This window comes from Microplitis demolitor, chromosome 5 (genome assembly GCF_026212275.2).
Source record: "Microplitis demolitor isolate Queensland-Clemson2020A chromosome 5, iyMicDemo2.1a, whole genome shotgun sequence".
In the NCBI taxonomy this organism is placed as follows: domain Eukaryota; kingdom Metazoa; phylum Arthropoda; class Insecta; order Hymenoptera; family Braconidae; genus Microplitis; species Microplitis demolitor.
In genome coordinates, this window is record NC_068549.1 from 228,147 (window position 1) to 251,562 (window position 23,416).

A 23,416-nucleotide genomic window follows, 5' to 3' on the forward strand; every position below is an offset into this window, starting at 1 on the left:
GTCCAAGTCGAGAGTCGAGAGTTGAGAGTCGAGGAAATACGAGTAGCAGTGGTAACTTTATGTGGGCGTTCATCTCTTATCGGTAGGATTACAGTCCATTTTCCAAGAGAACCCAGTTGGCCTCCAATCTAAAGACCTAGACGTGTTCTCTGGCATGTTACGACCACTCTCGGTATCCAGAGGAAATTCTGCAGCTGCAGCTGCTGCTCTGCTGTTTCACCCTCTTTCGTCCTCTCCACTCTACTTCCACCTCCATCTCCACCTCTATTTCCTTCTCTATTTTCCCAGTCCCCTTGTATTTCACATACTGAAATCTAACCAATTCATCATTAAATTTATTTCCTTTTGAGTGATATACACTTATATATTTCAACAATGTATGTCCTTTTTTTTTTTTATTGAAATTGTATTCTGCTTAATGGACGATAGATACTCAATTTATCGAAAATTTTATTTTTTAAATTATTAGCAATTATCGGGCTGGAAATATCTTTTCAAATATTTAACTTTTATTGATTCCGATAAACGTTTATTATTTTTCACTTACGTGGAAATAATTTAATAATTGGTTTTCTTTTTTTTTTATTTTTTTATTTTCAGTATAGTAAAGATAAATATTAAAAATATAAAAAAAAAAAACATCAGTTTGAACAAACAAAGTATTAAATAATAATAACAATAATAAAATATATAGAGAGGCAATATGATGTCATGTCCAAAGAGCTTAGTAGATATTGATACTTGAGATTAGTTAAATACCCACGCAGGTATTTCCAACAGGGCCATTATTGCTGCAATCGAAGAGAGGAGAGTTGTAGAATGATGAGAGCATGCATAGTATAAGCAATCTACCGAGAGAAAGAGAGAGAGAGAGAGAGAGAGAGAGAACTAGAGTGTACACAGGGAGTGGAAACGGTGGCACTTGTACGATAATCGATCCTGCATACTCGACTATGGCAAAGCAGTTCATTTTACCTCCTTTGAATATTCTGCAACGCACAAAGCTTCGAGAATACTTTACCGCATTGCCTCGCTTACTTGCTTCCACTGCACCCTAACAATAAAACTATTATTTTTATGTTAAAGAGTAATAACCGATTTTTTTTTTCTCGCGTTTACTAGTCGGTAACTCTGACAGATTCAAAATTTTATTGTTTCTTACACCACAAAGTTACTCGACAAAATTAAATTTAAACATTTTTTCTTAAAATTCTGTACACAAAAATTGTCATTAGTGAAAAAAAAAATGAAATTTTTTTAATTAAAAATTTTTAGTATTCAAGTATGTAGACGTTTGTGTAGATTAATATACAAATGTGTATGTAATAGCCAAGTTCTTGAGTCCGAGCAAGTACTACACAGTCTGGTCGCCGAGCTTTGCATAATTTTCAACGCCGTGGCTGCGACTGTGACCTCAACAGGTCAAATACAACCACATGAATATTGTGCCAACTAAAACGTCTACGTCGCCCTACACTCGACGCTCTAGACTTATAACTACTAACTTACATGTATACATTTACTCTTTACTCAAAGTAAAATTCATTTTATTTACAAAAAGAAATAAGTAATATATATGCATAGTTTTTTTTTTCTGCTTGTCGCTTTATTATGATTTATTCATTTTTAATGACGCTGATGAGTGAAAGAATATAATTAGTCTTGAGGTTTTTATTATTTTTCTTAATTATTATTTCATAAATTTATAAATAAAAACATGAAAGTAATTTTGTAATTTTTAATATTGCTAAAAAAGTTATGAGGCATGTTTGCAAAGGATTTAACCCTAATCCGGTGTTGCTGTTTTCAGCATCTGTAAACGTCGAACATGGGTCATTAGCGGCCGCTGCTTATTTAACTATAGTTATTCTGTAAGGATAAGTCTGAATAAATTCGTAGATCTTCTTTGGACTTGTAACTATGCGATAGAGTTGTTATCCGTCCCGAAAATCCCTTTTTCAATAAACATTTTCATAAAAATTCGGAGGTATGTAGGCCGTTTACAGTAGAATATTTGGACATAAACGACCCATGGTCAACCGATTAGGGTTAAATATTTTTATTCATTATCTCGATAAAGTTACAACCGATAAATCAGTCAATTTAGCAAGAAAGTGCACCAGCACTAGCACATTTTTTACCCAACGTATTTTATTTATATTTCCCTATTTTTTTTATTTCATCTTCATTCTTCTTCACTACTAACACACATACATGTAAACAAAAAAAAAAAAGAGAAAAATGAGAGACTATAAAAAAGCAAAGAATTCGGCAACTATGTGGTAGTCTGTGTGACGTTAAAGTGAAACGAGACACGTAAATAAAAAATAAAAATAAAAAAAAAACATATAGTAGAGATAAAATACATTTTCGTGACTTAAAATTATTACTTTTGTTAGTAATAGCTCTATTTATTTATTCAAATTTAGGTATTACTTTTTTCGGCTTTCAGAGCCGATACGATAAATTGATTGATTTGAAATGTATAATAAAAAATATATAAATAAAACCAAGTAGACTAAAAAAAAATGATCTCTATTTCCATCAGTCCAAAGACACAATATCCAATATTTTTTTTTTATATTCTCTTTTTTTTATTCTTACCTGCTATGAAAAAATTTTTCATAACTATTATTACTATTATCGGTACATTTTTTTTTTATAAATGATTCATGAATTCCTGTATTATAACATTTCTTTCAGGCATTTTAGTAGCTATAGGAGATTTTATTTATTTTTTTACCTCTCGGATAACATAGAAACATCATTCATGCTATTTCAAAGTGTAGACGTGATAATTTTATCAAAAAAAGTGATAAACAAAATTTTCTTTTTTTACGTTTGTAACTTTTGTTCTTAATACAATAATTCACAAGTTGAATAACTACAATATTTATGTATTTAAATAGATTAATTACAAACTCAGGTATCTAAAGGTTAATAATAATCTTTAGTGGGTAATTATGATAATTAAATGCATCTTATAACTTTATTGGAGATCTTATATTAACTGTTAAGAACCGCAAACCGAAACCCACCCTAATGACTCATTTGATTTGCGGAAACTCACCGGAAACCGGTTAATTGCCGGCAATCTCCACGTCCGTCATGCTGAAACTCGGCGGAATCTTCTGCCAATTTTCGGCAAATGTTACTGACGTTTCTAGATATAAACGTTATTGTAAAATTTATGCTATTGAAACAATTTTTATTTGGGAATTTTATCTTTGAATTTTTATAAGATAAAGAAAAAAAAGGCATATCATTTTTTCCGTGTACATAAGTAGTGATATTGAACTGAAAAGTAGACAGTATGACTTTGAGATAGAGTTGCCTTCGAGTAGCATTACCTGGGAGCTTTTTTCCCCATTAAAATAAAGGGTTGTAAGAGGAATAGTTTACCCAACCGATGTAGACTCTCTCAAGATCTCGAGGATCCCCACTGGTCGATAGACTCACTGCGCTGTGGACTATGTGTGAGTTTGGTTATTCTATTCCTATTGATTTTATGTGAAACACTTAAATGTAGAGTAGACAGTATGCCAGCACAATGTTACACTAAGAGAAGACTTACGTCGGAGGAGAATAAGGGATTAAAGGCTAAGCTTCCAAGTTCAAGAAGCTGCAAATGCTTCTTCAGTTTGGTCTAGATAAAAGGCTGAACATACAACCTACACATTATACTGTTTCCAAAATACCTAGCTTACGTTTCTTCTTTTGGATCAACATTATTTATACTTTTAATACCATTTATTATTACTATCATCGAATTTTTTTTTTTAATAAACTTCAACGTATTCTCCTCAATATTTATATACTTATTTCCAAGTGCAAAAAAACAAATCGTCGAGTTTTTGTTTAAACAATAAAGATTAAAAATAAAAAAAAACCCGAACTGACTAAAGTTTATATTTTATGAAAAAAAAAAAAATAAATAAATAAACATTTTGTAAATTTAAAATTCATAAAAACAGTAATAATTGAATTATTCATAAAACTCGATTTGTAACTTTAAACTCGTGTAGGCTTACTTGCTGCGTGGGATGCTCGTTGATGCATGCGTTTCCCATATGTCTGCTGGTATTGATTTCCGTATTCTATTTAACTTTGTCAACTTGTATTTCATCCAACTCTTTTTTATTATTTTTTTTTTCTTTCTTCTATTATTTTCCGTTAACGTTTTATTTTCATTCAATGACAATCAAAAATGTGTTGTATATTGATCGAACGAAATTTAAAATAGTTGAATAAAACAAAACAGAAAAAAAAAAAAAAGATTGAAAATCCAATTGACAATTAAATGTACATGCGAGTCGATATATTGTCCACAATATTTTATGCATTCGATCTCGCCTCCCGCAGCCCTTTTCTCGATACCAAATAATTATCCGGATGTATCGTTTAAATAAATCAAAGTCATTTTCATCAACTATCAATTCAACATTAAACAAAAAAATTGTCGTAAGTGAGATAGATTCAGCCAATAAATGTGTGCGTGGAAAAGAGATAAAGGGAGTCAAAGAGCGATAGAGAGTTTAAATTCATCGGGCATTGTACTTTAATAATGTTATATATATATGTATATAGATATATTAAAATCCGGGTTAAATATGATTTCGTCGATGAAAATGGAGGCACGTTGGCGGTACTGGTGCATTCAAAGCATCAATAACAAGCTCCACTAAAATTTCATTATATTATTTCATGGTGATTCTACAATATTTATAATTATATGCATACGCTGAGTTTACCAAACAACATTAAATTATTTTAACAATATTATTGAGACTACACGTGTTTAGTTATCATGATAATTTACATACAAATACGTAAGCTTATTTTGAATTAATTATTAACATGATTATTATCATTGTAATAAAAAATTTATAATACATGTATATTTTTAATGATCAACGATTAAAGTGTATTGATTTATTAACGCGTTTAATTATTTTTATCAATAGAGCATCTGGTCAAACAAAGTAATTGATTAGAGTATGAAATATTAATTGATTCACTTTAACATATCTTGCTGTTTACTTTAACGCGAGAGCCATTTATTTATTCAAGTGTTTTTTTTTTTTTTTTTTTTTCAAGGAAGTATGTGAATAAATGTATATAAGTTTCATTATAATTAAACACTTGGGAGTGTGTGTTAGCTGTGTAATTGTCATAATGAGACGACGTTACATCACTAAATGTGCTGCTGGTAATATCCGTATTACTGTGGTGTCTATGTCTGTGTAGTAAATTTTAAAGGATTAAAAATGCCTCTGGCACTTTACACGCGTTAGTTAACGGTCTGCCATACTGTTCCATGTGTTTTTCCTTCAGCAGTTTACATCAACTTAAATTAGACATTCACTTTTATTCGTTCAAAATCTACAACATATTTTTTTTTATTTTTTACTCTTAGCAATAAATTTTTATAATTAAAAAAACACTCGGTCTTTATTTGTCTTCAACAAACAAATCGAGTTATCGAACAACTTATGAAAAAAATTTATATTATAAAAAAAATTTTACTCCAATAAATTTGGTTGCCAATTAAAATTGAAAAAAAAAATCTTTTATATTTTATTCCTTATAAAAAAAATAGAAAACTTAAGAGTTTAATAACGTTGAACGTGTAATAATTTAATTGGATTTGTTGATAAATCTCACTTGCTATACACCTTTAAACTCTTACCAGTTAATGATCAATATAAATATATAACAATGCAATTAAAAGGAATATATCTATACATAGATATAGCCGTTCATTTATCAGCAGATTGTATGAGCATATGATGGATAGTATTACATATAATTCATTAATTCATTTAGTTCTTTAATTATCTCAAGCAAATTTATCATCAGTGAGTGTGTATAAAATATAATATGTGAGCAGTAGGTATGTAGACGAGAGGATTCGAGGGTTCGAGAGTTCACCAGACAGTAGACCAGGGAGCTGAAATGTGCGGTGGAATGAGTGCGAATTTAATGAACGAGGGGGTTCATTATGAGTGTGCCAGAGCTATATGTTTAAGTGTACCTCTTTTTCATCTCTTGCATTCCATTACTTCTGCTATTTTGTGTGCGAGAAAATTTTTAAATACAAACAAAACGACACTCCATTTTATTTATTATCATTATTTGTTTTTTTTTTTTTTTTTTTTTTTTTTTTTTTTCTTTTCGTTTGTTATTTATTCTTTCATGTAATTATACTGAGATGTATGCGGATGATTGAGAAGATGAAAGTATCTAATTATGAGTTTACTTAAGTGAAAGAGTTTATTATATCGTTTTTTATTTTTTTTTTATTTTTTTACTGAAACAAGAAAAATAAAAATATTATTTTTTTGTCTTTTACTTACAACTAATTAAATTATGTTGCAGCTAACTCTAATTAACAAGACTATTATATATTTTTATTAAGCATTACTATCCTAATTAATTTATTCATTTTTATAATTTATAACTTTATTTAATATTTATCAAGACATTTAAAGAGTTTATTAGACTTGGATAAAGCTAGAATAGCGTTTCCGTGCGTTAGAAATTAACGATCTACGGTTTTCCTCCGTGAGGTGTGAGACAATGAATTTACTCGGGTATATTTTTTACGCTCTTTATTTTTCGTTGAATTTTATAGAGAAGAAAAAGAATAAGTACTAAGAGGATAAAGATGAAGATGAGAAAAAGGAGAACTAAGAGGGACTAGAGGGGGTGGAGGTGGAGAAATGAAAAAAAATTAAGTACCTTCGATCGTTGTTGAAGTTCGTGTTTAGAGAGTTGAGTGACAAGGGTGGATGAGGGTGTAAATTTAAGGGCTCGGTTATTGCGGTAAATTAAGTTGTCAGATTTTGTAGGGTGACTTGACGAGTTCGTTACCAACATTATTATTATTATTAATTACGCGATTTATTTATTTTTTTTTTTTTTTTTAAATTTAAGACTTGAAAAATAATAATCTGAGAATAGTATGAAAGTGTTAAATAAATAAAAAATATAAAGTCGAGAATTTGTGGTGGTCGTTGGCTTATAGACAATATGTATATATAGCATCTGATAATTTAATAGCGACGCCTGGCGACGCCATTTCCATTGATATGCAAACCTTGTGAGGATGATGGGGATGGTTGTAGTGTAGTATGTCAGTGTTGGTGTTGGCGTTAGTGTCAGATGTGCGAGTGTGTGAATTGTTATGTAGAAGATGTGAGGATGAAAATGAGAATGTATGAGTGGTAGCCGACACAGACGGATTCAAGTGATTTATGGAGCACTGAAGCGATTCGACTACGACTGAGACAATCCTGATCCATATGGATAAACTAATTTCACTCAGTACTACTCAGTGCTAGTCGAAATGTATGTGTATAGGTTCAACAACACCAATCTAACGAAAACTAGATGAGATGAGATGAAATGAGATGAAATGAATAAGCGAGCGAGATATGACTCTAGAAGGATCTCTATAACTTCTACTTTGGTATTCACCCATACACTCACATCATACACACACATACATGCACTTCTCTTATTTATGAGTAAAGATGATAATTTACCTTTACATATATCTCTCTTGCAGGATTATTATATGCAAAATTACAATTAATGCTAAAGTCGAAGAGTTTCACTACTTGGTTGGTTCATGGTAATTTCATCTGTTACCACACACTAATAGTTTTCATTGTAATAGAATGATTTATTACTTTTAAAATTTTTTTTTTTTTATACAATTTTTTAAATTATTTAAAGTAATTCAATCAAGTAGAATATATTTGATTAAATTTAAATAACTTGTAACGCAGTTTAATTTTTTTTTATTCAATGTATAAGGTTATTACTCGTAGTTTTATGTATCATGTATTTTCATACGTATCCCATGTAAAAAAAATAAATATCATATGACAACATAAATCCTCGTTATTTTTCATAAGTTTTCAAAGTATTGATACAAACCAAAGAGACATCTGCCTCATTTAAAATTACTTCGTAAAAGATTACAAAGTATTCTTCGAAGAATAGATTTTTTGAAAATATTTTTCATAGATAGTTAGATTATATTATTTATCAATCTTATCATTTACTCAAAAATTTTTATCATTTTTTAATAGTAATAGCAATAGTTATTCGTAAAATAAAATAAATTAATTACTAATAACAAAGAAACAAATTATCAATTTTTATTAAAATTTATGAAAGTTGAAATTTTCTTTAGAGCTTGTTGAAGCGAATTTAAATATCCCGAATGAACGAGAAACTGCGATAAAATTCCTCGATTACTTAAATAGCGAATGCAGAACGAAAGTGGGCGGGAGAGTAATTGTGGAAGAGTGAACAACGTCTGGATAAATATAAAAATCGTCTAAACATTTTATTGATTGTCACACTATACATTTTACATATTCTCGTGATATTGTCTCTATTATTATTATTATTATAAATCGGCGTGGAAAATATATGTGATAATAAATATATAACAATGAAGGATGTTTATCACAGACATGAATAAGATACAATATTATCGATGTCAACTCTGTCATATTAAATTATCAAACATTGAATAATTGTTTCCTAATCTAGTGTATGTATCAGTCAGTCAATGTATTATGTGATCACCCACACACATTCTAGTAATGGAAGTAAAAGCATGAATTTGACATATGCTCTTAGAATTGATGGATGCGACAGCATTTACCTCATTATCATTTCCATTATAACGAGCTTTCTCAATCCGGTGGACTTTGTGTATTTGACAAACTGCATGAGCTCCATGACATCATCCGTCAGTTTAATTAAAAATCATCTTTGTAATTAGCTAGAAAAAAAAAAAATAGTTTATTTTTATCCTCATCGTCAAACGACTTTTTCATTAATTACAATTGGTCATTTTCTTCCTTCTATTTAATTACTTTTATCTAGAAAAAAAAGTTTTGATTGAAATTTTTTTTTTACACTAAAAAATAAAAAAAAATGAATGAGTATTTTTATTACAACTTTAAATCAAATACATTTAAGATTAAAAATTTTTTTATCAATATAAAATCATGACGAAGCATTAAGTTTGTTCAAGTAAAAAATCTTTTTAAAAAAATGGGATATTAAGTTTTATGGTTTAATCATGGTTTATTGCTTTTAATTTATATGTTATTTTAAAATTCAATTGGTGATCAATGAACCGAATAATAACTGTTGGATCTTAAATCCTCAAGTAATTAGCTGGATGTCAAGCTTAATTAAAAATATCTAAGTATACGATCAATTAAAATTGCTGTGATTTAAGATGACTCGAACTGATGAAAAATTAAATAATGCCACCAACTTATTAGTTACTTAAAAGTTTTATTTATCTCTAAAATATTTTTTTTCCTAGAGTTTCCTAGAGTCTCAATCTTCTATTTAAAGCTATTGATATTTTATTTAATTTAGATAAGAGCATTAGTAATTTATTATTTTCATCTGTTCTCGATAAAGTAGAGTAAGCAGTTCAATTTTTAACCTTTTTTTGATTATTAAAAATGCTATTTTATTGAATATTTAATTTAATTAAAAAGTTATAGAGTTTTTTTACATTTATTAATTTAAGACTTTTCGGTGGCAGAAGAAATAATTATTTAATGAACCTTGTAATTAATAATTAACATCTTAATTATAATAAAATTTATCTCTGGCAATAAATTAAAATAGATTGATAAAATCAATAGTGCACACATCAGACGTACATTTTAAAACAAAATTATCGAATTTTATATAATATAATGATAATTGTGATGAATTTATTCAGTTTTAATTTTACGATTTTATTCTATTATTCATATCACTTCTCGATCAATAACTTGTAAGAGTTTATGCTTTATTAATAGGTTATACGAGCAAAATGGAGCAGCAAAAAATTGTACGGAACATTTTTTTTTTCTCAAATTTATGAAAAAATTAAAAAATTTATTGCATTAATGATGAAAAAATTTCATTTTTCTTTTTAATTCGTTATAATTGCTGTATTTAATTTTTTTTTTTTTTGGAAATGAGGGAAGAAATAAAGTATTGAAATAAATGTTATTAAAATAATTTATATGTAACTTAGTTTCTTAAACTTTTATATGATGAATAATAATAAAAAAAGGTACATTAATTTTGAAAAAGTTTGTTGGTTGTCTGAAAGGTACATTGTGAGCGCATAAATGAGAATCTTTATGGGTTTTTCGGACAACCCTTCATAAATCTCGACGAGATAAAACGAAAAAATAAAAAATATAAAAGTAGAAGCCGAGAAATGTTGAAACAAAGTAAAAAAAAAAAAAAAAAAAATATGAAAAAATAAAGAAAAGAGTAGAAAAGTATAAAAGTAGAAAAGGGAAACGTATAGTCAGGCTAGCAGCTGGGCAACTGCCAGCGAGTCTCGTTAGATTTTTCTCTTGTGGTCATATATAGAGTCTACAGTGTAATGCAAAGTATAGCCACACTGAGTACACTGAATATAGACTGTGTAAGACTTTTCAGCTATCTCTTTTGCTAAATCCTCAGTACTCATTCTCTCTCATTCTTTACTCATACTCAACTTAGACCCAAAGCCTCAGAACCACAGAGTTCATGGAGATGATGCAGTAAAAAAAATTCACGCTCACGTACTCCACCACTTAAAGAGTCGAGTATTCTTACGTGACACGAATACACTAGACATTGACAGAGACCGAGAAAATGTCAACTTTTATTTTTTATTTTATTTTAACATTGTTTTATTCCTCTACTATCGCTCCTTTATTTTTTCATATTAAACTCGAGCTCCTCTGAATAATAAACTTGGGTTTTGTTAATTTTTATAATCCTCGTAAATTAGTTACCGCAATCTTCTTAAATAGTTTTATAATTATTTTTTACTCTGTAATAAAATAAAAATTAATAACTATTTTCGAATGACTAAATACTTATAAAAATGCCTGACTGGCTCGAGGCCTTATCAGGCTAAATAATCCATTATAATAATTGATAAACATTAAACAAACCACGTATAATGATACGAATTCCCGCATAACATGACCTAATCGAAAACTTTATCATCATACTTGCTATAGAATTTTATTAATTTTTTACTGATTTAAAACCGCATTTAATTACTCACCCGCATTGTTTGTAATTTATAACTCCGAATGTTTTAAAACAATGTGCAATACATTCTCTATTTTGTTTAGTCAAATTTTTCTCTTGTTCTATTGACAAAATTCCTCTCAACTCAACAACAATAACAACAATAAAACAATCAACAGCAATAAATAAAATGAGAAAAATAATTATTTTCATAAAGACATATTTATTCATGCATTAAATTCACACAAATAGCCGCACAATTTTGTATTTACATCGTCTATTGCCATTATTATTATATTTTTATAATTTAAACTCAGACTTTTACGCGTTAAATTACACGATTGGTTGAACGGAAAGCGTGTGACATCGTTTGTTCATTAAACATACATAAGTCCAAATACATACACAGATAAATCAATTGAACCGAATTTATATTTTATTTTTAAAATTAATCATTGGACTTATTTTTTGTCCTCGAGTTTGTTTGAATTTATGTGTACACAGTGAGCATGTCTCTTTTTGGACAAGATACACACACTGATCTATCTGACTCAGCATCAACCGTTGTTTACCAAAATCACCGTAAAACACGATTATCTACATCCATAGAATACATAGGATACATAGGATATAGAGGATACTCGTTTCCCGATCAGTTGCCCATGCAAGTGTGAACAAATTTGTGTTTTCTGCGGCTGGTTTACTGTCAGCGCATTTAGGTTTTCCTCTTCAATCCATTATTTAAAACATAAAACCTACAAATATTACCCATAATCTACTTCACTAAATTTAACAAATTTATTTAATAATTACATTCGATAAATAATAAAGATTTTAATAACTGACATATTATATCAATTAAAATAAAGTGCATTGGCTTTTCCATTTTCACCCTCCTCGATATTTTTTTATTAATTAATTTATAACATTAATAATAATAACGTTGTTAATTAAAATATAATTCCATATTTCTGATCTATTGAATGTGGAATGCGATTAACGTTGACAAGCAACCAAGAGATATAGATAGAAACACACAGACACAACAGAGTGGTATTGAACTGACTTGAATTATGGAATCTACAGTCGACAGGGGTATCTACAATACAGAGATATCGATTGGTTTAGCAATCGCGATAAATTCGATGCAAGGTATTCAAGTGTATAATCAATAGTCCAGACTCTGTTGCAGCTACTGTAGCTATTACAGCCAGATATATGTATCTGTAGATATACTTAAAGCATATCTCATCCCGTTGATGCTGCTTCAATCCTTTGGATTGCGAGATACATTACATAATATCATATCCAGAGTATCAGGATCAAATAATCTTCTCTGTTCTTGACTTTGACATAACCCAAAGTAAACTTATTGACTGATAAATCCACAGAAATGTCGAAATACTTATATACTTGTACTTAAACAATTGTACAAAGAGCTGGACTATTTGTCATCAAGATATTGTTGATTTAATTAAAGAAACAATTGTATGATTATCCGGTTTGATAGAAGATGAGTCAGGTTTTGGTTCGTCGACTGTCAGTTTAGAGATCGTGTATAAGTTAATAGGATAGCTTGGTTGTTTGTAGATCATGTCTTTACCAAATTGATTGAGGTTACAGAGCAGTGTGTATTATGATAAAGGAACATAGCTTCAGGTACATAAGGTATCAAGTGTGCTAGAGGCTGGAGGCTTGACTTTGGCTTCAATGCCGTCTATTGTTTAAGACATTGCAGCTATATAACCCTGATGGGTACCTGCCAATATCCGGCACTTAAACACTTGCCACTGCTCACCGCTCATCGCTGTACTTTAGCTTTTGAGCAATTCAAGCGAATTACTGAATTTTAATTTTCAAAAGTCTTGCAAGTAAGCTTCGATGGAATGGGCAAAGTTTAAGTTATGTTCCTGTGCTGTTCTGTTGGTCTTTAGTTTAACTTAACTGCTGTTTGATTTAACTTAGTTGTTGGCAATTGCTGTAATAGATGTTAGACTATTTTGATTAGTTATATTGCAGCCAAAACTACCAAGTACCCACTTTTGATTAACTATTATTCAAATAAAGTTAATAAGATTAAAATTCTGTTAATGATCTTCGATGCTGTCAAATTTTTTTTCAAATTATTATCATCATTTTAATCTATCCATGTGATTTAGTGCAGTCAGGTAGTTTATTTAAGATAATTATGTTCGTACATAAGTTAAATGACTGTCATTTGTGGTTTAATAATTAGGTTATAAATGTCACCAACAGTAAGTAACAATAAGTTTATAAATGAATGAATGTTTGTGTGTTTAGGGGTGGACACGGCGTACGATGGTCAGAGATGCTTGGACGGACTACGGTGGGAAAGGCGAGTGGCGACGGTGGTCCAGGCTGGGCGGATTGTTGGCCATGGCGGTTGTCATGTCGCTTATTGTTGCGTCGTTGCCACGTGCAAGCGCAAATCCAGATTCAAAACGTCTTTACGAGGATCTGCTGTCCAATTACAATCGCCTTATCCGGCCAGTTGGTAACAACAGTGATCGTCTCACGGTTAAAATGGGCCTGCGTCTATCCCAGCTCATTGACGTCGTAAGTACTTTTTTTTTTTCTCCATACGATAATGAAATTATCTTCGATTATATTATAGATGGTTAACCATAAATGAAGTAAAATTTAAATTTAAGTTTAAGCTTTGATAGAAACAGCTGTGACAGCTGGTTGTATGTGACCGCAGGTCAGGCTTAAACTTTTGGATTTGTGGTGTGCGATACAAGTTTCACGGTAAAATGGCTTAGGCAAAAGTAACATGCATACATGGATGACTAACTTCTGAAAGCTATATAATAATTTTATATATGTGTGTTGCATACACCTTGGGTGCAATAAACTGACAAATGTGTTACAATACGAATTGGTTAGCCTGAGTGCTCTCAAACGGTAATAGTACTCGTTTTGCGATACCAAGTAAACCTATACATACATACATACATATATATATATATATAGATGCAGCTTTTCACGCTTACGCTTTGTAGCTTCGTCCAAGTGGGTTTTACACTTTCATACCTATGCACATACTCATATATATTTATGGAACACAGTCCAGCGATATATTTTAGTTGAAATACTTGCCGTCCATACAAATAGTAAATCGATATTTCAGTGAAAAAAAAAAAAAAAATAAAATAAAATTGAAATTACGATACTTTGTGGAAGCATATATATATATATATATATATATATATATATATATATATATATATATATATATATATATATGTATGTACATTTTTTTTTATTTTTATGCGGGCACAGAAGAGCTGTGTGAGTAAATGCACATGAATATACTTGCGGGAAACAACGGAATGTTCTATGTATATCAAGTCGCACTTGAAGCAGCATTCAGTCTAGCTGGTGAAAGCTCAAAAAATTTAATCGACAGTCCGAATGCGGACGTAACGACGTGAATCCAGTTGTATTGGACTTCAAAATGCTTCTATCGCTTGTCTCGCTTTTTTTTTACTGTCCGTATTTGTTTTTTATTTTTTTACTTTTTTTTCGGTTAGTAGATACTCTTCCACAATCGAATCGCGTCACTCTTCGATCGAGTGCTAAATGCTTTAGGATACTGAGATCGTATTAATGATTGTCACTGTCAGAAATATTAAGAGCTAGATTTGAGAAATATCAAACAATCATTTTTTATTGATTGATTCATTTGAAAGATATTAAACTTTGTTTTTTTTTTATTTATTTTTATAATTATATATATTTTTTAATTGATTGTTTTATGTGTTTATTTACGTGAAATTAAAAAGATTGCAATTATAAAATTAAACGACAACTTGATCTTTATAGAAACTAATTGCCACTCGATACTCTTTGCAGCGACCCCAACTAACGAACGCTTCCCAAGTAGCACCGCAGGGAAAACTTTTTTCAAATAGCAAACCAAAGTGTGCGTTCTGCTATTAATAGAGACATCAATCGAGGGTTCTCATACCATGTCTTTTTACGCTTATACCATATATATGTATATATCTATACTTTCTCAAACTCTCCCTTGATCGAGTTAAATTTAAACTAGTTAAATTACCTACCGGAACTTTGGTCACAAGTTTAATTACTTTTTTTGCTTCATGACATTAAATATTACAAGCAAAAATTCAACGAATAAATTTGTCATTATAAAGAAAAAAAAAAATAATTAAAGGCTTGAAAAAAAAATATATATATATGTGTGTACATATCATAAATAAAAAATTTCGAATTACAGAGCTAAAGTCAAAGAGAAGAAGCGCGGAGTAAAGTAGAAAAAAAAAAAAATGACATGATCCGTCTTTGGAAAAGCCAATTAAAGAGAGGCTCTTTTGGTCTCTCGTTCTCTTGAGAATATTTCAACTAAAGCACTGAAGAAAGTCTTGTCTCTTTTTCCCATCAGAGCATCAGCAACCGATAGCGCAACCGCAGTGACATCCGTAACTTAAACTCATGGAAAATAAATCTTGTTCGTTCAGTTACCCACAGCAAAATGCACAAGCTAGAATTACAAGCACCAAGCGAGTAGAGAGTCAAATTGCCTCTAGTACTATCGTTTGTATTTCTGATGCGAGCGATAACGAAGAGACATTTTTGCTCGTTAAGCTTCGGTTTTCCCACGTACACACCCACCCACCCACTCAGAACTCTTTTTCTTCATTACTTTATTTTTTATATTTTTTTTTTTTAGTTTAAACTACTCTTGTTCATGCAATCAGTCCTTTTTACTCATTTAACATGACTTGTTTTATATTTTTTTGGTTGTTTATGCTTTTCACTACGAGCCATTTATTTTCATATATTTATTCATTCTCTACTTGCTATACTTAAATGTCGTCTTAAAATTAATGCAACTTTTATTAATGACGAGGCTTTTTTTTTAATAATTTATTAGTCAGTTGAAAAGTTTAATAGCCCAATTTATCTCACAGATTTTAAAACTAAGTAATTTATTCCATAATAATATTAATAATAATAATAATAATAATAATAATAACAACAATGACGTAAGTGTTTATCAAAGAATTCCATTATCCAGATGGATATTTAGAGAATAACGGTCTAATAGGCGATAGCCATTAAAGTATCAGTTAATTATAAGGTGAAGCGTTCTATTGTCGTGAGCTAAACAGCTAAATAGCTCAGTGTGAGCGTCATTGGCTGAATGGATTTTAACCCGTTGTAAAAAGTGATTGGTTGGAAATAACCGTTCCATGGAATTATCCCAAGTACAAAACGTAGTTGTTTGGAAGGAGAATGAATTGGATCAAGGGCCTGGACAAATAATCGTCTCAAACACCCTTCTATATTCGTACAATCTAATTCTCTGACAGTATTTAACCACATCGGGTAATTAAGTTTCTTGTGGTTTTCACGGGCCACCGCCTTCCGTAGAGTTTGGCTTTCACAATTGCTGTATAACTTGCTACTAACAGACGTACCATCTCAAACTTTAATATAACTTTATGGATCTTTATTCTTTTCATCAGCTATCATAACCATTTTATTTTATTGGTTACTTATGTTAAATTAATATTTAACAGTAAATATATATAAAACTACTGGTGACTTTAACGACTATTGAATTTCCTGATTGGTCGAGTAAGTAAGGAGTGTATGACATAATTTAAATTGTTTTAACAATATAGGTCAATGTTTGTTAACTTTTAAAGTGAATCTTGTGAACAAGACGGACAAGTTTTGAATTTAAAATTTAAAATTAAAGTTTTTGATGTAAATTCAAGACTACTCACTTAACAAAATTCAAACATTATAACTGGTGTAGTTGGATAAAGTTTTAGTTCAACATGCATGGATCTATATATCGGTAGGTCATTCTATCGGGCGTTCACAGGTCAGCAAACAATCCCAGTGAGTTCTCAGGGTCGAGAGTTTGAATAATAACTCACTTGCGGTGCCTGTGCTTTTGCTAAAGCATCTTCAGCAGCTGTGTACTTGGTCTTTATCCTTTTAGCTTGGAAGCTTTTCCTGCTCTGATCAGGTCACTCGGAAATCCCCCGGGAGTGAGGGAAAATGGGCCACGGTTAAAAAAAAATAAAGAAGAGAAGGAAAAAAAGGTGTTTCGTCAGAAATAGTTTTAGCCAAGTTTTACGATGAGTGCACAGTGTTGAGCCCGTCCACTTGGGTTCTTGGTGTGTGTAATGACTTTACGAAGAATACTCGCCGGAGCTTTTATTCAGCACTGCACAGCTCTATTACCTCAGGCTACGTAACAAAAATGGGAAAAAGTTTAAAAAAGTGACCTTTAATCTACGCATTCTCGCTTTAAATTTTAAAATATTAAATTTAACATTTTTCATGTCCCAAATTTAATAATTTTCCTTTTTGTAATTTTTATATTTTTAAAATATCATTATCATTATTAGTATTTCAATAATGAGAATAATAATAATAAAAGTTTTAGTACATTTGTTGATATATTAACGAGATGTCAAGATAGTTTCTGTTGTTGCCCAGAGAGTAGCTTTATAACACCCACCTCGTTTGCATTCACTGATGATGAAACACCTGTTTACAATAACCTCATAAATATATACATACATATTGAATTTTCCGAGTTTGAGAGTAAGTGAATGAGTTATAATAATGATGAAGCTAGTTAAAGCTCAAGTTTAAATCCAATTTCGGATGAAAGAAAAACTTTGGCATTCGCACGGCTAAAGTTGTTTTTAAAATAAAAATTTCAAATATTCTTTCGAAAATATCCTTCGGAAATCCCGACTGAATTTGAATTTGATTAAGAGAAAAATACTTTTAGACAAATCGTGATGGAACTTTGAGATTTTCCACACATCTCTAGACATAAAATTTTTTGGGCAATTCATAGGTTTCGCGGTTTTCTGTTGAATTTTTAAACTTTTTTTTTGTTGTCCGATTCAAAACTACTGCAGTACAAATTTGGAAAAAAAAAAATAATAATTTAGTAACATAGCTGATAATTATATTAAATTTATTGAATATAGTTGTTATATAAACTGAGAATCGGTAAAAAGTTTAGCGAACTTGTGCAATAACTGGGAATCGAAAATTAAACTAAAGTAATAGCAGTGGCAGCAGTAACGGAAGTTGTAGCAGTAGTTGTAAAAGTAATAAGAAAATTGGAAATTAGATGGAAAAGTATATTCAAATATTTACACACAAAATATCGTAATTTAAATTTAAATTTAATTTAGTTTGGGAAAAGTTAACATATTTAATGATTTCATCGTCTCATGATTTTATTTACGAGCCCAAGTGTCTGTTGGTAATATAAATCTAGTAAATTATGTATAAGTATACGATTCTCTAGACACTTACTCGCAAAGCTCTCTCGCTGCCTCCGAGTATGACTAGACCTAATAAAATCGATATTCGTCGGAAACTTTGTGCTAAGAAAATTTCAAACTTTCCAAGTGGGATTGCCATTGCCGAGCACTGAAAGTAAACGAAAAAAAATATAAAATACTTTTTTTATAAATTTACTTTCAATCAGGGAATACTTTTAAATTATAATTTATTCTACTACCATTTATTATGTTAATATTAATAACACACTGAATAATTTAATTATTCGATAGTTTATTAAATTTTTACGTAAAACAAACTTACACTCAATTGTTTTCTATAACGAGGAATCGTATAAAGTAATCAAAAAATTTAATTCAGTGTAGAACGTTTTTTTACTGTGTAAAAATAATGTAGATTCGCTTACTTAATTTACATTATAAAAAAAAAAAAAAAAATTGTAGTAATAATATCAAGCAAACTCGGCTTCTATTGAAATATTAATTTTTTTACGGAAATTGTTTTGTCACCTTGAAACTGTAACATACAACATGAAATTATTTTGTTTTCGCTTTAGTTAAAACAGTTGATAGTTAATTAAAACTTTAATTGAATTAAAAAATTTTATTTCGTAAAATTAAATTTTTTCCGTCGAAAATAAAATTCATCAGATTACAATGAAATTCACTTTGTATGAGTACGAATAATTTTATTAAAAATAAAAATCCATGTTAAACAGAAATTTATTTTTTTAATTATACCATTTTTGTTATGTTAATAAAATATCGTGAATAATTTATTTTTTTTATACTAAATTTAAAAAATGAAAAGTTAATTAGATGTATTTCGATTTATGCTAAATTACTTAAAAAAAAAAAAAAATAAAAATTTAGCATACAAAGACAATGGAAGTGTCTTTTGTCGCGATCTTCATGACAAATAGTGACATAGCAAACCAAAGAATACGTTAGAGGAAGTGAAAGGCATGTGAAAGAATACAAGGGCATTATTCCTCAAGAGACCTGAGAAAAAATAGTAGTATAGCCAAGATTACGCCAGTCCAGAAGCTAAAAAATAATAATAATAACAATAATAAAACCAAGAAAATAACCGGAAATGAAAATAAAAGCACGCAAAGTACTCTTGGATAAACGTAAATAGAACGTAAAAAATAATACCAATTTTTTTTACTGTGATGTTGAATTTCTTGCTAATAGATACATTATTATTATTATTATTGTCATAGTTGTTATCATAATGGTTTATGATTATTTTTTTATATATTTAGTCCGGAAAGTAGTAATTTATTTGAGAATATTTATTCAATTGTAAAGAGAAGAATTGTCGATAAAAAAAAATATGAAAATTATTTTTTATATCTTTGGTACGTTCTACTGTCTAGCAATCTGAGGAAAATACTCTCGAGTGATAATAAATCTTTTTAACGACAACAATCAGAGAGAATAAGTCATTTTTTTTATATCGCAAACGAGCCCTGTAATCTGCAATTTTTCACAACTGTTTTATCGATCATTAAATTCAGCGCAAACACATTTTGTGTTACTCTATATTTTTATCGCTAAATGCATTATTATTTTACTACATCCAAACACTTAAATGCAACTTGTCGCTCTTTTAATACATTTTATACGCCATTCACTAAAATTAATCGACCAAAAAATTTAAACATGCTTTCACCCATTTCTAAAACGTTCTATTTCACCAAACAAAATTATACATGAATAAATAAAAAACATTCATTTCAAAATTTCAATCTCTAAAATACTATTTCTGACTAGAATTTTTTTTTTTTTTTATCAATTTCTTTAATAACGTGAGTTTTATTTTTCAATTTGATTCAAAAGCCTGAAAGTTTATTTTTAAGTACCGAAATTTTAATTTAAAGATAAAAAAATTTAAGTACTATCCACTGCAGTTTACTAGTAATGATTTTGATGAACATATCACTCAAATTTCGTAGCCTAACCTGCCACATATATGCCACTATATAATCAGACCTTGAAATGCATAATTTTGTGTTATGAGCTGCTTGGTAATGCAGGATCAATTGATACATCAGAAGTTATTGTTTGAGTCTAGCTATCGAATTTCTTTTCTCTTGAGGACATTACACCAGCTCTTGCGCTGTTTCTTCTCTTTGATACTATCATGACTATCCTTATTTAAATACTCGAAAAAACTCAATTTCAAACATCATGAATAAATAAATGAACGAATGAAAACAAAATAAAAACAATAACGAAAATAAAAAATATTAAAATAAGAAGAAATGTCGTTACAACTGCATACTTTTATGTTTACAAACTGTGTACGAGAAAGTTTCGTTGCGTGGTGTTGTCATCATCCAGCTGGAAACCATTCAACTGAGAAACAGGAAGAGACGACTCGGTCTCGATTCAAACCCACCACCATTGCACTAGTGCAGCCATCAAGACCAACCTATGGAACGTAAAGTGAGCTTGTGATTGCACTACCCGATACATATATATCACCATCCTTCTCTTACTTTATACGTATACCCACACAAATACTATATATTTAACTCCGCTTTGTCCATTGTCCTTTTGTAAATAAATAAAACCCATTTAAACACAAACTCACCATTTTATTTTTCAATATCTTCTTTTTTTTGGCTTGGATACATTCTACTGTTTAATTTTCAATCAGATAAATGTTTGTACAGAACGTATATATTTGCTTAGTTTTTCCTATTTATAATATTTTATGGCATGTGATAGAAGATGAGGGCATTAAAAATCAAAATGTAGTTATCCTTCATTTATTGCTGAATTCAATCATAAATAAAAGTTTGCGAAAACTTATCTCAAACCCGTTGTTTCTTTTGAAAAATAAAGCTGATGCTGCTAGACAGTTGCTGCTGTTAGTGTTTCTGGATTGTATTTAAAGACTGTGGTATAATTACCCGAGTTTATTTAAAAATAACTTAGAGCACCTTGTACTACTAAAAAGGTAAACGATAAAGAGGATGTAAAACATTGAACCCTTTATAAACTTTGACAACTTTTAAAATCAGTTTTGAGCTCAATTATATTGATTATTAAAAATATATTTTTCTTCCTGACATTATTTTAAAAATATAAACTCATTTTACTGATGAATTATCATATAGTGAATATATGAATTCATTAATTATGAAATTGGCAATTCGTTAATTGTTCTATACTGGTCACTAAATCAATAACAACTTGGTTGAAAGAAAAAAGAAAAAAAATAGAGTTTATCTAATCGGAAATGATATTGTCTATTTAACGGAAGTTAGAAACGAGTAAGTTTGAATGTTTACGTACACAGAATCACGATGGTATTTAAATATATAGATTGACAAACTAACATAGTTGTAGATGCATGTAGAGAGAATAAAAGGAAAATTGTATGAGGGGTAGTGCAGGAATACATATACATATATATATATATATATATATATATAATGTGGGTGTTGTGTGTTAAACTCTATTGAAACAACAAGGCGCCTTTGCTTGCGTAAGTAGAATTGCATATACAGTTTGCACCACATACGCACTGGAACCGCTCAATAACCCACATTATCATCATTATGTTTGTTGATTTTACAGCTCTGTGGAGTTCTCTGCCCACACCCACACAACTAACGGAATATTATTAATGTTATTTTATTGCAACACTTTACAAATATTTATTTGTGTATAATATTTATCTTACTACATCAAACGATTTATCTTCTTTCGTTTTAATAAACGTTCACTTGACAAAATTTAATAAAAATATGGATTATATATTATATATATTAATATTTTTTTTCTATTTCAAAATTGAAATAAAAATGTGAATGTAATAAAAAATAAATTAAAAATTTTTCTTTATTGACTTTAATTTTTTTTTTTTTTAATCTTCATTCCAATTAAATGAATTTTTTTTTATTTACTCTATTCGTAACTCGTGAATGATGAAAAATATTTTTTATTCTTTTAAAACATTTTTGTATTTATAAATAGATTATTTGACGGAAAAATGTAAAATTTTGCTGATAAAAATTGTGAAATATGGAATGAATGCGATTACATATAATATTATTTGATAAAATTATTCACAGGCAGTTGATCAGAAAGTTAGGATATCACAGCTTATATTTGAAAACGTAATTTCAGATAGTGTGAGTTAAAAAAAAATTTTAACTGAAATAAAATATTATTTGCACGTTTTAGAAATGTTTATAGCGACATTAAATTTTTTAAATCTTTTTATGTTCACGATATTACCGGTTTCGCAAAAACTATTGCAGATATAAATGCGCCCGCGTAATGTAGGGTAAGAAGAATAAAAAGGCGGATGAGTGCTCGCTGTGAAGCACGTGAGAACAAATCGAAAATTTAAATTGAGAGAGGGTTTATTGAGAAATAAAAACGAAATTGATCCGAGGTTTGAGAGAGAAAATCTGAATCTAGCTACGAAAATAGAATGTGATTGGGTATGCAGTAGTTTTGAACTACTAGTAATACTATATTTATATATATTCAAAGAGAGAGAGAGAGAGAGAGAGAAAGAAAGAGTAGTTGTGGTAATAGTTGTAGTAGTTGTATGAATTGGATCCGTCATTTATATATATATATATACATTAAAGTGTACTCAGCGTACTGATGATATTTAGATAGTCCAGTTTTCGAGTCTACTGAAAACGTAGACTCTGTTGGGTCCAATTATTGGATGTTACCTTGCCTAAGGCCAACTCAATCACTAAACTAATCTCCTACCAAGTTTTAATAGTTATTTTAGAAAGTAATTGATTCTTGTTAGTTTCCCGCTATAAAAATTTAACATTTTTAAAATAAATAGAGTTATTAATTTCGAAAGCCCAAAAATATATCAAAATTATTTTTTTTATTCAGGAAGTTTTGGGATTGGTATACGGGGTCAAGCGTTGTGTGGTTTTTAGATTAATTCTTTTTTATTTGAAAAGGTTTGATTAGAAAAAAAAAAGAATTTATTTCAATAGATTCTCTAAAAATTGTATTTCTAT

The 23,416-nt window shown here is 29.5% G+C and overlaps 1 protein-coding gene across 1 annotated transcript in view; it reads left to right on the forward strand.

Moving 5' to 3' along the window:
* The first annotated feature begins 13,389 nt into the window (after positions 1–13,389).
* The window catches only part of LOC103575281 (acetylcholine receptor subunit alpha-like 1), a 47,778-nt gene continuing 37,751 nt past the window's right edge, over positions 13,390–23,416 (forward strand). Inside the window, exon 1 of the mRNA XM_008555007.3 lies at positions 13,390–13,647. Coding sequence (XP_008553229.2) covers positions 13,390–13,647 — 258 coding nt within the window. The remainder of the gene's footprint in view (positions 13,648–23,416) is intronic.